General features: G+C 51.1%; 3 protein-coding genes across 3 annotated transcripts, besides 12 other annotated features; 2 read left to right on the top strand and 1 right to left on the bottom strand.

Moving 5' to 3' along the window:
• Positions 1–1,934: 1,934 nt before the first annotated feature.
• Positions 1,935–1,958: a microsatellite.
• A 710-nt stretch (positions 1,959–2,668) lies between these two features.
• On the top strand, positions 2,669–3,343 carry ACLA_045880 (uncharacterized protein; the record flags this gene model as incomplete). Its single annotated transcript, XM_001271548.1, has 1 exon — positions 2,669–3,343. One exon carries the CDS (start codon positions 2,669–2,671, stop codon positions 3,341–3,343), a length of 675 nt encoding a protein of 224 aa, XP_001271549.1.
• Positions 3,344–4,569: 1,226 nt separating this feature from the next.
• Positions 4,570–4,596: a microsatellite.
• A 222-nt stretch (positions 4,597–4,818) lies between these two features.
• Positions 4,819–4,858: a microsatellite.
• Positions 4,820–4,858: a microsatellite.
• Positions 4,859–6,271: 1,413 nt separating this feature from the next.
• On the top strand, positions 6,272–9,623 carry nut1 (putative RNA polymerase II mediator complex subunit Nut1; the record flags this gene model as incomplete). The annotated part of the gene is made up of 6 exons (XM_001271547.1): positions 6,272–6,899; positions 6,955–7,205; positions 7,259–7,321; positions 7,371–7,871; positions 7,921–8,452; positions 8,515–9,623. 6 exons carry the CDS (start codon positions 6,272–6,274, stop codon positions 9,621–9,623), a joined length of 3,084 nt encoding a protein of 1,027 aa, XP_001271548.1.
• Positions 9,462–9,486: a microsatellite.
• Positions 9,624–9,651: 28 nt separating the features above from the next.
• Positions 9,652–9,699: a microsatellite.
• Positions 9,700–9,772: 73 nt separating this feature from the next.
• On the bottom strand, positions 9,773–10,197 carry ACLA_045860 (uncharacterized protein; the record flags this gene model as incomplete). The annotated part of the gene is made up of 2 exons (XM_001271546.1): positions 9,773–9,825; positions 9,981–10,197. 2 exons carry the CDS (start codon positions 10,195–10,197, stop codon positions 9,773–9,775), a joined length of 270 nt encoding a protein of 89 aa, XP_001271547.1.
• Positions 9,795–9,826: a microsatellite.
• Positions 9,949–9,973: a microsatellite.
• Positions 10,145–10,177: a microsatellite.
• Positions 10,148–10,182: a microsatellite.
• Positions 10,198–10,652: 455 nt separating the features above from the next.
• Positions 10,653–10,676: a microsatellite.
• Positions 10,677–11,290: 614 nt separating this feature from the next.
• Positions 11,291–11,310: a microsatellite.
• Positions 11,311–13,910: the final 2,600 nt, after the last annotated feature.

The raw sequence follows: 13,910 nt of genomic DNA, 5'->3' as shown, positions 1-13,910 counted from the left end.
GTGGTACGGGCAGTCTGCAGGAATACTAGGACCTCCCACCCTGAACCTTGCAGAAACGAAATGTGGCTAGTGGAGCTGAAGGACAGGAATCAGGATTCAGGACAGATCCAATCCTGCATGATGAATAATACAAGCCACATCAATGGTGGCGGTGTTGTAAGTTTTGTATTTTGCGTTTCCTTGGGAGTTGGGACTCTACTACTCTGCGGAGCTGTGGCGCTGTGTCAAGTTTCCAATTCAGTCGGTCTACATGTTCGATCCTAAGATCTGGATATAAGTTGCTGAATGAGTCGCTATGATCTGGCTACATAAGTGAACCATCCTCGAATAGCTTCCACTTGCCTGGCCTAGTCTTCAGATCCATGGAAGGGTCAATCTTGATTGCATGTATCTTGCATATAGCGAAGCAATTCTGTCGTAGGTCCTTGCATATATATCAACGGCAATCTTGCATGGTTGACCCTGCAAATAACCCAGCGCCTTGCGTGCAGTCGACCGCCATCAAATTCGCACTGCATACCTCTTCTGGCGTGAGGACATACATGGCTGCAGGAGTTGAAGAGACAGTTTGTAGTACACACTATGTAGTATGTACAATTGTACACCTTCCCCAGTCGCGAGTCTGGACTAATAGATCAAAAGATAGTCGCCGGCCAAGATGCATACTAGAAGCATTATTGCAGGAAGTAAACTTGGAAGAGTGTCAATATTGGCACACCGCTCACCCTTGCTGTCAGGCCCCCGACTAAACTACCGTGCACGATGTGGCGAATATTGTGTTCAGCTCTGCAGAGGCTGGGGAGTGGGGAGAGGGGAGAGTTTGGGTACTGGCACTGACAAGGTCTGAGGCCGTATCCAAGTTGAGAAATCTGGGTATGGTAGGTATCAACTTAGGCTATGGCCAGGACAAAAAAAGGGAAATTTTCTATCTTTTACGTCTTTGGTTCTGGAACTGCTCGTATAGTAGTACACACGCATCCATGGATTGATCTTAGCCCTGGTTGTTTCATACCCAATGATGGTAAATTTGCAAGAGAGACAGAACAGGACTCAGGAGTCCAACCATTAATCCCCATTACATGACCGGAACAACTGTAGGTAGGTTAGGTATTGATTGACTGGTAATCGAAAGTTGAAACAAGCTATGCCGATCAAGTGCGATCCCAAAGCCACGACTTAATCTACCGTAGCATACTCAATTCTTGATAATGCCTGCACTTGAGAACCAGTACATAGTAAGTACAACCCAGGGCACATGGTGATTATCTGAACATCCGACCAGAACAGAAGTCAACTGGATCTATAATTATCTCCTTAATCTTTAGTCCTTGCCAGTTTCTGGGATCCACCAGGCACCAACACCAGGGATAAGGACACGCGATGAACATGGCTTTTTTTTTTGCCATCCGCTAAATGTCTCTGGTATGGGCATAGTAACCACTAAGCAGTAACCAGTAAGTTAGTAACACTACTATCTAGTACCTAGCTAGTACTCCGTAGTAGTAGCCAGGAAGCCAATAAGCCCAGCTTCCATCAATTGGCATCCGTCGATTCACATCGATCTGAATCTCTCCACGCCCAGTCTGACCAGTGACTCTTCCCATTGGAATCAGATCTGAAGACAATTAGATTCTTACTGCCTGATGTTATGATAAAGGTAACCTTAGTAAGGTACTCGTTCATTCTGGTAATTTTCCTTTCTCTTTCCTTTTCCAGAGTACCTAGGTATCTCGGTTCAAAAAATACCTCCCTTCTACACATTGAGGTACACATTGAACGCATAGCAATAGGCCTATTATGATCATTTTTCCTCCGATTCCTGGGAATTATTAATTCTCGGGCCAATTCCTGCATCGTCCGATATTAATACCATCGGTGTCTGATCGGATAGACCCGTTCGTGCTCTTTTAAGGTAGGTAGGTAGTCAGTCAGTCAGTAGTAGTAGCAGTAGTAGTAGTCAGTCACTGGCAACTCAATTTATACATAGTCCACTTGACTCCAGCTCCGCTTCTTTTTTTTCCCTCGCTGTCTGTCTCCTCGTCTTCCATTTCGGTCCTTTCTTTTCTCCTTCCCTCTCACTTTCCCTCTCTCTCTCGCGTCACAGCAGTCTCCTCTGGAAGATGTTTGAATAGCAAATCTCGTTCTTCCGTTACCGAATGGATCCGTCTTCTATATAGACATTGCTGATATCGTTTCTACATCCCCCCACCTCCCCGCCCTCCACCACAGCTTGTGTTCATCCTCTATATCCCGATCCAGACAATCTCCTCTTTACTACATGGTCTGAATCGGTCATCGTCTTGTCTCTAGATGGAGCACGCCTAGCAGATGTCCCTGAACGACTCCCCGCCTGGTAGAAGCATTGGTTTGGCTATCAGGAACCTGTTCCACTCTTCGTCCTCGCCCTCTTCATCTCGACGAAGGGTGTCTCTTCTGATCCGTAGAGGCAGGAGCGTCTTTTGGAACAAGTAATTCCCCATCCTCGATTCCCCTTATTCACCGCACAGAGCTTCTTTGAATGCCCCATTGATGTCCAACATCTTTCTGCGCGTGTTCGGAGAAGAGAGATAGGAAGATATCACCCGCAGCCTGCCGGTGGGATTGAGCTAAGATCTGTGTTCTCAGTAGGAATTCTTTCAACCACCCGAGCCGCTCGTCTGCAACCGGAATGGATTCTACTCCTCATTTCGACCCGGCCATCATGATCGGACTGTCTGACGCGTCACAAGCAGCCGGCCATGACAGCTCAGACATCTTTGAGTGGTACCCGCATTATCAGAACTGCCAGCGTTACTTCCTGGATCATGCACAACATAGCGTTTCCGTCCAGGCACTGTGTGCCTTTTTGAACATCCGTCTACCCTTCCAACAAGTACCACATCCCGTTTCTACTTCGTCAAGCGAATCATCCACGCCTTCTGCTGGGCAGACGTCGTCCTCGTCCTCTTCATCATCTCTTCCGCCCCCGTCTGTCTCGCTCATCCCTTACATCCGACGTCTCGTTGCTACTGGAATGGATTTCCCCGGGGTCCTCCATGGTTGCTTTGGCGACGACTGGAGCGCGGGTGTAGGCGCGATCCATGAGCAAGAGCGTCGCAATTACCTGTTCGCGGCAAAGAGCGGCGGCTGGGCTGCCGTGAAAAACGATTATGATATGCCTCCCTTTGAAACGATACCCTTTTTACGACCTCTGCAAGGGCCGCTGGATTCCGAAATCGAAGCCGCCGAGAGGAGCTGGAGTGAGTGGCTCGCCATGGAGGATTGGATGCTGGGGCCCCGCGCTCCTGAGGCTCTTCGAGATTCCTCTTCCCATGTGTCGCGTCCGCGAAGCTCGAGAGGCTAGGCCAAACCTCATTCTCGACCAGCCTTTCTTCCTTGACGGGAAGTCTACCCCTGGGCCGGTGTTACGTTACACCCACCGGATTTTTTCTATGTCGATCTACTCAAGTTGACCTTTGGCATGACAACCGGTTATACGCGACGATCTGAAGCACATATTTCATCTACAATGCTTCGCTGCAATCCACCTAATCGCTTGAAAGACGGCATGGATATTACAGACATTTGGGGAGAAAACATTCAAAAGCTGATCCGATCCATAGGGCAATTGGGCCCCTGAGGGCGCTACCCTCGGTTGGAGGCGATAGCGAACCCAGATGAGTTGTTGACATAATTTTACAATGTAACGCTTCACCACGCTTATCTAACCGGGCTAAAGTCAACTTCGCAAGCGAGGCACTCTACGCTGTCGTTGAGCTGGGAAGTTTTGCGGCGAAAGCGGGATGATTGGACGATCGATCATTCTCTACGCGCGATGATGTGGCACAGTCCCGGAAACCCCTCCTGATACGACATGGTTTTACATGGAAGGAAGAAATTTGGTTTGCAACTTCCCTAGAGCCGACTTTGAGGGCAGCGGACCAGAAACAAGTCTGCTTTCAAGACTCTCCACTGGTCTATTTGGCTCCCCCCAAAAAAAGGAAAAAAAAAAGTACGCCTGAGAGTGACGTTTATCGGTTCCCTGGGTTGGCGGTGGAGAAACATCGTCTTTTCGATAGTACAATTGAGATTCGACCGATGCATTTCTAATGTGGACAATACAACCTACTTACTCTGTAGTACGACTTGAAAGACATTTGGTTTTCAACATGCATGCCTTTGCTATAGCCTAAATCATCGTCCCGTAGCACAGATGCCGTTCACGACATCTGCCTGGGTTGATTCGATCGACCAACAACGGAGTATTTGTCCTGATTATAGGCGCAGCATTCAATTCGGTAGTACGACTTGCATCTGTAAAGTTTAATACTCCATGTTCGAGTCCATCGGCACGGTCCAGGTTTATAGATTACTAGGTATAACCTAACTACGGAGTTCATACCTAATATGTAATATGTACTCCGTATGGGTTTACGAGTAGTAGTAGAGGATTCTGCCCAAGTGGCGTAGCTGAATGGCGGGGCTTCCAGTGTTGCAAATACATCGTTTTTGTTTGTCTGGTACTTCAGATGCTGTTTTTTTTTGTTTTTTTTTTTACAGTTGCAATGAGTTGCAATTCTTAACAGTGGTTATCATTATCATTATCATTATCATTATGGAAATTTCTGTTTCAACTCTCAGCAAGAAACAAGAAGGGTTTAAAACGGCATTGCTTGATAAATACTAGCCAGGTAGGAGTAGTAGCTAGTAGCTATTACCAACCCAGTCAACAGAACTGGTTTCACTGCATATTCACTGATCCAGCACTCCATGCCTGGAACTACATAGTAAAGTTCCCACATAGTCACTGACGACGATGCAGATCACATCGTCGCCCTAAACCAACTAACCAACCAACCAACCAACCAACCAACTAACCTAAACTACTCCAGTCTCCAGTTTCACTCTCATCCTCATAGTCATCCAATACTACGTAGTAGATAATTTCCCAATCTGTAGATACTACAAAGTGCCTTAGTACGCAGTCCACCATCTCCACCCCGTTTATTCCGTCCCGAAGCCCTCATAAGCCCACCGCGCAAACCCAGGCCCAAACCAGACCAGACTGAGTGCAAGGAATCCTCGGCACGGGGGATTCTGAAACAGGCGTCCCCCGGATGGGAAAAATGGGATATTATGTGCGCCGAGAGGATCTGAGACAAAGCTGCTGGTGCAATGGCTGGTTCTGCGCTCTTATTGGATAGGAGGGGAACTTTGGTTGTGTGTGTGTGTAATGCTAAGGGAGATTTTTTTTTTTTTCTTTTCCCACGAGTTAGGTTTGGAATCGCTGGCTCTTTTTGTCTATTATTGATGTTGGTGTTCGCGGGTTGGTTGGTTGATGTGGTTATTTCTGCCTGTGCCTGTCCCTGTGTCGTTGATCGAGATCTTGTTATCGGGATAGGGTTATACGGCAGTACAGACTACGGACTCGGCCGTGGATATGGAACTGGAGCTATCCCGTGGACACTGGACCGACCCTGGGAGGTTTTTTTCGGAGTCCCTGTCCATCTCTTTGCGGTTTGGAGCTAGGAGACGTGATGCCTGTATCGGTTCCAGGGATTTGATGTTCTATCCGCTGTGAGGACTCGTAATCAGTAACCATTGAGGGTTTCTGGATGGACTTGGGATGTCCATGACATCAGATATCTCCCCATGCCATTGATTGATCAACAGGCGGTTCTGAGGTTGATGATGTCCAGAGTGATATTCAGGGAGAGCCAGTGGAGTTCAGACCAGGATTATCTTCGTGCAAGAGGCACTGCGCGTTTCTGGGCATGGAGCTGAGCCACAAGAACAGCTCGTTCGTGCAAGGATCGAATTTGCTCGTTTGCTACCAACAATCCGCTCTTGTGTTGAACATCTCGTCGAGACCTCGTCAAGCTCTGTCTCAAGAAAATATATTAGCTTGGCGACGTCGGATGTAGGCACCGATGACAATTGACCGACAATTCTGTTAGTCTCATGCTCAGCCTGATTCCAAGCCCAAAGAGTACACGTGCTATAGACGAAGCTTTGGAGACCATCTTCATGCTGACATGTCAAGCATCTCTTCCGTAGAAGTATGAGAGTATGACATCCCGACAAGGGATGTGTATATAGCACGTGACCCTGACCACAAAATCACATGACTACTGACATGGCCAAACAAATGGTGATGCTCCAATTTCCCGTTCATACTCCAGAGCCGCAGAAGCAGCCAGGTCAAAATGTTCCAACGGATAGACCACAAAAAGTAACCGGTTGAACGCATCAGTCCCCCTTGTTGCATTGATATGTTCGCGTTCCAGCCAGGATGACGGAGACACCCCAGAATATGACAGCCCCCGGCCAATGGGGGACATTCCTGCACCAATGTCTGATGCACCGCATCGATGCTACCGAGTTCAAGAGTCTCTTGAAGCTGATGTTCCAGAAATGCCCAATCACGGAAACGGCATTGCTCGATGCCCTGCTGCAGACTCGGCTCAAGTCCCGGATCAAGTGGGATCCACTGCTCCCGCTTTACATCGACTGCCTTTGCAGGATGGGCAGGGTCCGAACGTCCACCGTGTTGACGTCCCTGCTGAAATACTCATCTATTCACGAAGACTCGCAGCCGCTTGTCCCCGCAGCTAAAGAGGGCTCCAAGGGCTATACCCTTATGACCGATATCCGGGTCATTCAAGATGCCATGCTGTCCGTCTCGACGGGAGGCACCCCCAAGACCATCGCAGAAGCCATCGCCATCTTCTTCTCCATCATTGACTGGATCCATGCGGTGGTTGCCTGGCATCACAGCCACCTCGACCACAGCCAGCACCCAGGTGGTCTGATGAGTTCTCCGGATGTCGTCTCAGTGTTTGAGTCACTGGGGATCCTTCTTGCGGCCTTGTCGGGTACTGGGAAGGGTCTAGAGGTTCTCTCGGCTGATTCTCATGAAGGTGATTTTCAACTGTAACCACAAGATATCTGGATCCAGACTAACGAAACAAACAGAGCTCAAGGTCAAGCTGGGGCAGGCGCTCTCGGCGTATCTCCCGCTCTGTGTCGAGGTATCATTACCTCTCCGAAACAGACTGGATGGACTACAAAAAGAATTTCATCTCTATGGAGAGCCGTCGTCAAAATCATTGAATGTTCCGATGATGGACAATGTCAACGTCAATGCTCTTCAATTCGAGGCGTCCGTCATGGACGGGCCAGTCATCCATTCGAGAGCAGGACTCTACGTATATATCAATGCAATGGTATCATTCTCTAATCAGACCTTGGTTCTTGGGGCCTGCTGACTGGTTTCTAGCTTGTGGGACGTCCTTTGGTAGACGACAGCATGCTGATAAACTTTCTCGCCAACCGTTACGGGGTAGGTCGATAAAACCACGAAATGGGAGCAGCCGAGCTGACGTTCGCAGGGACATTATGAAGTCCTGATAGAAGAAATCATCACCGCCGCCTTCGACGTTCTCTCCAACGCCATGTATCGCAACGAGTCCAGTAGGACCATGTTCCTTTTCCGTTCGTTCCTGGTCAACAAGCTCCCTCCGTTCTTTGCCGCAATGTTGGCATCTACCATGGTATCTATCCCTATGGAGATGTGTATCAGCCAGGCATTAGGCCGGCTTGACCCCAATACATTCCCGTCATTCTCGCAAATGTTCGAGATGCAGGGCAACACCGTCCTGTCGGATGTGCGACAAGAATTCCTTTTCGCTTGCGCTTCGCATAAACTCATTCCCGAATCCAGCATTGAGCGAATGCTGGGCGAGAACCCCATGCAGGCCCTTCCAGTGGGGTATAATAAAGACGAGCTGGTGTCGCAGATCAATACCAACCCAGAGCGTGCGGAGCAGTTGATCAACGAGATCGAATCGATGGAGGGCAATGCAGGAGCCATCGTCGGCGCAATCACAGAAGTGAGTCTTCTTCTTTCTCGGTGAGTTTGGCCGTGGGCTAACAGATCAGATTATGCATAATCTATGTAATCAAAAAGAGACGGTGACATTGAAGAATATTTGCAATTCGTTATCTCGGCGACCACAGGCACTCGACGTGATCCTGCTTTTCCGGAGTGCCAAGCAGGTGCTGCAACCACTGTGCGGGCTGCTCGATTCCTGGCATTGGGACGAAGACCAGGGAGAAAATCAGCCCGTGTACGATGAGTTTGGAAGCATTCTCCTCTTGGTGCTTGCGTTCAAATACCGCTTTGATCTGAGACCGGCCGACCTTGGCATCTCGAGCAACGATTCGTTTGTGCTGAAATTGCTGGAACGCGGGTCGTGCAGCCAGAAACTGGACGCTCTCGACGAAAAGCAGAACAAGAACCTGGGCACATGGATTGCCGCTTTGTTCATTGCCGAGGGAATCAGCGAGGAGACCATGTCGGCATGTAGCCCGCAGGAGTTCTACTTGCTTGTGGCAACACTGTTTAGTCAAAGCTTGGGGGCGTGCGAGACCGGGAAGCTCGAGTTTGACACTCTCAAGGGAGGGTTTGAATGTAGGTCGCCCGTTCGCTACCTTTCCTTTCCCCTCAGTTCTGCAGTGTCCTAACGTGATCAGATTTACTTGAACCCTTCCTTCTCCCGTCACTTGTTTTCGCCTTGACGTGGCTAGGGAACCATATCTGGGAGACGGAACCGGAACCCTCGATCGCCCTGAAAGCGCTGCACTCGCTGGTGAACCCGAGCTCAATCTCAGGAGAGGGGAGAGAGATCCACCGGACGGTGCTGCACACCGTTGCGCGCATGCTGGAAGAGCAGCTCAAAGACGTGCGCACGCGCCACCCCTCGCGCACCGACATCAAGCCCATCATGGACTCGCTCGAGCCCTGTCTGTCGTTCCAGCGGGTGGGCAGCTGCCACCGGTCCGAGCTCGAGGGCTGGACGACGCACGCGGGCGGCGGCCTGCTGGGCAGCATCCGCAGCACGTTCCAGGCGCTGGTGCTCTGGAGCGCGAACCCGGAGGTCAGCATGGCGCCGCCGTCGTACACGCACCGGCAGGTGGTGGCGGGGATCCGGATGCTGGGGGCGGCGCGGGTGTTTGGAGCCCTGGTCGACGAGCTCGTGAAGCTGCAGACACAGACGCAGACGCAGACGCAGGCGGGCAGCAGCGACCTGGCGCTGGACCTGGCGGCGACGCTGGTGTGCGCGCCGCTGAGCGAGGCCTTTGCGGTGGAGCAGAACAGTCACCACCCGGTGGACCCGAGCAAGGAGGCGCTGCCGCGGTGCGCGGTGCTCACGCTCCGCGACGCGCTGGCGCTGCAGCACGAGAACGTGCCCAAGCTGGCGGAGAAGGATCCGCTGCGCGCGGAGGTCGTCGTGCGGCTGGCGCGCCGCGTCGCCGCCCTCCTCGCCCCGCCATCGCAGGTCCCCAACCTCGACGTCAACAACATCATCCAGAACATGCAGCTGGGCATTGAGGGGTCCGGCCCCATGGAGCTGGACGGGCCCGGCCCCGCCGCCGATGACGACGACGACGCGGAGAACATCCATCGGATGATCGACAATGCGGCGGCGGCGGCGGCGGCTGCGGGCATGGACTCCGGGGTTGGGGTCGGGGTCGGCCAGGGCACGGGGCTGGACACGAGCATCGACGATGTGTTGAACGCGGCGGACATGGCGGTGGGCAACCCGGAGTTTCTGGATCTCGACATGGAGGGGATGTTCTAGTCGAGGAGGGTATTGACGGGGAGTATCTCTTCATCTTCATCTTCATCTTCATCTTCATCTTCATCTTCATCTTCATTTCTTATCTTTATTTATATAGAGGGGGGGTTTTTTTCCCCCCCCTGCAAGCCAGCATCCTATCCCCTGATATATCAGAATCCATCTTCTATAAACCCATCCCCATCACCACCACCACCACCATGACCTATCCAAAAGGCAAAACTCCCTTAACTCAAACCTCCGGCCTCGCCGACGTAACTTCCCAAAAAACCGCCACATCAACATCGCGTACAGAGTTACATCCATCGCCAAGAGACAAGGCAAAACGAAAAGAAAAAAAAAAAAAAAAAAAAGACTTACTTTTCACCTCATCCTTGATCATGCCGACCACGGCGCTGACGGGCGAATGCGCGATCAGGCCCTTGACATCGCGGCCGAGGTCGAGGTCGAGATCGAGATCGAGGGGTTTTGGGTCCTGGCGGGCGTGCAGGGGGGGAGGGATGGCGAGGGCGACGGCGACGGCGAGGGAGGAGAGGGAGGAGAGGGAGGAGAGGGAGAGGAGGATGGGAATCTTCATCTTTGTCGTTGTGCGTGTTTGTTGGAGGGGGGGGATACGCCGGACAGGGTAGGGTGATGTTGAAATTCTTGGGATTAGCTGGGGATTAAACACCCATGCGTACCAGAGGCCAGAGGTCAGAGGCCAGGGGTTGTTGTTTATAGAACTAGTTGGCACGCGTTGGGTTCGGGTTCGTGTTCGTGTTCGTGTTCTACTGGGGATGACATAGGGAGGGAGGGAGGGGGGATGCTAGGATGGTTGGAATGTGTGTTTTCTTGATAATGCTATAGGGGATGCAGATGCTTGAGAGACAGGTGTGGGTCGCTCTGCGTGTCTCTGGAGTGCAGTGACGGGAGGACGATTGATTGATGGCGATGGTCACAGGAGTACAGAGTACAGGACACTCAGAGGATGTTCCTCTGCGTGTGGTTGGTGTTTACACTTGATAGACACAATAACAATAACAAGGATAAGGTGATGACTGATGACTGATGACTGATTCCTCTGGGGGAATGCAAGGGATGCATTTCTCTTCCCAGCGCAATGCCCAACCCAACCTGCAATGTAGAGCTGCTCTTCAAGAAATCTCTTCCGACCTCGTGCTTCTAATGATGGGAACCAAAAGTCGTATTGCATTGTTTGTAGGGTGCAATGGCAGCTCCGGAGTACAGGAGATGCTGTGCAATGAATGACATGGGTTTGTTTCCTGTAGGTGATCGACTGCGGCTGGTCAACCATCAACACTGCACAGAGGGCCAGTGTCGGCTATCATGACCAAGCTTGAAGACATACTACGTAGAAGCACGGTCAGGCTCTATTTTGAGGTCGCGCAGTAGCCATCTGATATTTCAGCGGAAAAAGGGAAAAGAAGGGGAAAGAAGGAAAAAGCAAAAAAAAAAAAAAAAAAAAAAGCGACGGCATGGATCAATCCAGCCACAAGCTAAGCGATGAGGACATACCTCCCCAGTCCATAGTACGCCTAGATTATGACCTGTCGCACTCAAGACAGTATGACAGCGGGACGGATTCGACTGAGTGGATGGAAAAACCCCTCTGATAAGCCTTGTTGTCTCACCGCACGAGATCATCTTGGGGGTACAGAGCATGGTGTCAGAAAAAAAAAAAAAAAAAAAAGCAGTTCTGCCAAGGCAGCTTCCTGTGGGAGTTCCTTGGACGGATTTCGCGTCTGGTATCGCACTAAGGTAGCTTTAGTGTGAGTGACTGAGTGCCTCCGTGCAAGCTGCAGATTTGACAAGCCCCCCCAATCATGCAGCTTGTTGCTTCCTATCACACCGATTGACAAGTATACGTGAAGGGTTTGGTCGGCAGCCAGCCCGAAAAGTCCGTCAGGACGCACTCGCAAGGACTCAAGCCCACGCACAGCATGCCAAGTGGGAGCTGTCAGGGGGGAAATCTGCAGAACTCATAGTCAGGCTGAAGAGGCATTGTACGCTCCCGATCGGCATCTGCAGTCACTATCAATCTGCAACCAGGGCATTGCATAAGCTATAAGTTCCGTCAGGGATGTCCGCATTGGGTAATTACATCCCGAATAGCTACTCCGTACGATCCTCAGGAACCGGTCGAATAGCCGCGCGAAAATTCGGGTCGATGAGCTTTCTCATTAGTGATCATCGACCAAGACGCATCCTAAAGGAGCAATTTCCGTCCCCGGTCCGTGCCATCTGAACTCGGCCACTCCACACGTCTCACTCGTTCTCCGCATCGCCATTTGTGATCAGTGATGACAGAAGATTGGGGAAGAGCACTCGTGCGCAAGATAGAACGTGGCCGGTCCGCTTGCTGATGTCTATCTTGTCTCGCACGAGCTTGCAGAACGTAGGGAGTAGAGATGCAAAAGGAACAACGCGAAATCACTTCCAAAAATGCAGTTGCACGATCCATTGGTCTGGTCTCGGTCGGAGAAGCAGGGATTAATGCCACCATAAGCGCAGGATTGGCTAAAATAGCAGGGGACGAATCTTGACTCCTTTTCTGTGGTGGGAAAGAAAGCTAGAGCCCGGGAGATTTCTCAAGGTTATGATAATGCTGAACTCTAATGAATGAACCCAGGTTGAGGACAGGGAAGGAAGCATTTGGCACGCAAGCTTAAAATGACATGTTTGGTTCCCTTCTCTCGTGCCTCCAGGCTGTATTTATTGGCCTCATGTTTGCGGCCTCGAAGATCTTTGCGGCATACTATCAGCTTGCCCCTGTATGCTTGAACCAGCGAATTACACTTGACGTACTCGCAAAACGCAGCTGCTAACAAGACGGCTTGATAGCCAATCAGCTGAAATCCTCTCTCCGAGCGCAAGTGAATAGTGTCGAAGTGGGCACACACTAGATGTCTGCAATTGGATCACGCCGATCGCTTGATGAAGAGTCCTATCCAGGCAGGCCGCGGCACGATCAGTGGGCCGTGGGGGACCCCGAGACAAACACATCCGGGCAATTTCAAACGACCATCAGCGCGAACGGCATGAAGCACTTCCATATCTCCGGCGGGGTTGCCCAATGATGACAGGCTCTGTCTGATGCTAGAGACATATGCTGACCCCTGCAGAAGTGTCGAGCTCGCTCGCCAGATCCCGGATGATTCACTGGTGGGGCTGCAGCGGAGGAGCGAACGTGTAGAGTCGAGCATGCAGCTTTAGTCTGTGATACCATCAGGCACCCCCCCGGTCCTGTGGATGTGAAGATGCAGGGAGATGCAGTCGTGTAGATGTTGTGTATGTAACAAAGGTATGGTGGATGTTCCGCGACTGGAAGACGAAGGTACCTACCCCTAGTGCTAGGGCGTAGCAGCGCTTTTCATGCAACCAGACCGAGGGACAAGCGATAGGTCATGCTCGTACTCATCCCTCATACTCATGCCGAGTCATTATTATTCATTTTGTTCAAGCCTGGCGATCAACCCGCGAGATTCTCGCCCGATACAATTGCGCGTGATCTTGTCTCAGCAAAATCAAAGAGACGTATTCCGGCCAATGTTCGAAAATTGCATTTAACGAGTAGATAGTTGGAGACACTTCGCTCAGAACGAGGGGCTAAGATTTCAGGAGAGGAAGCATAGGTAGGATCTGCATATCTACGCAAGACATTCAAGTTCCAACTGTCTGGGACATGACGCGATCCTCCGTTAGAAATGTACTGTTCGGGAGTCCGGTTTCCACCGTTCGGTGGGTTGTGTTCAAGACTCCGATTACCGATATCCATACTCCGTAGACCGTAGGGCAGAAAGAGGGTCAAGGAGGTAATCCACAGGCAAGGAGTCGAAACTCGAAAGAGGGATACCATGATGGGGCGGTGGAGGAGACTAAAGAGGGTGTGAAACACGCCACCGAGGATGCGTTCTATGAGTGTGATTCTAGGGGATTGCCGTTTCTCATTTAGCCTTTCGGTGGTTTCGAACCTTGAGACCTGAACGAGTTGTGATTGCAGGAGCTGGATCATCCGTACTTCCCTAGAGAGATAATGAACGATATCTACAGAGTAGATCGGAGCTCCTGATGAACATTGACATTATCGTGTATTCGAGGTTTGGAGGTTGGGACGTGGAACATGTACTCCGTCGAATAGCTTGGTTGCTCAGTGGTGAATAGCACGTGATCAAGTATATTCCCGCCTGACGATCCAGGCAGCAAGGCGTCGAGACCATCACATGGATTACCCCTGACTCGGAATTCACTCTCCTCGGGTTGCGCCCAAGCTCCGTCCGAACGTTTACCACT

Source organism: Aspergillus clavatus, genomic scaffold, assembly GCF_000002715.2.
Source record: "Aspergillus clavatus NRRL 1 1099423829800 genomic scaffold, whole genome shotgun sequence".
NCBI classification, from domain to species: Eukaryota; Fungi; Ascomycota; class Eurotiomycetes; order Eurotiales; family Aspergillaceae; genus Aspergillus; species Aspergillus clavatus.
Note: the sequence above shows the minus strand (reverse complement) of the source record. Positions and strands in the feature narration are given on the sequence as shown.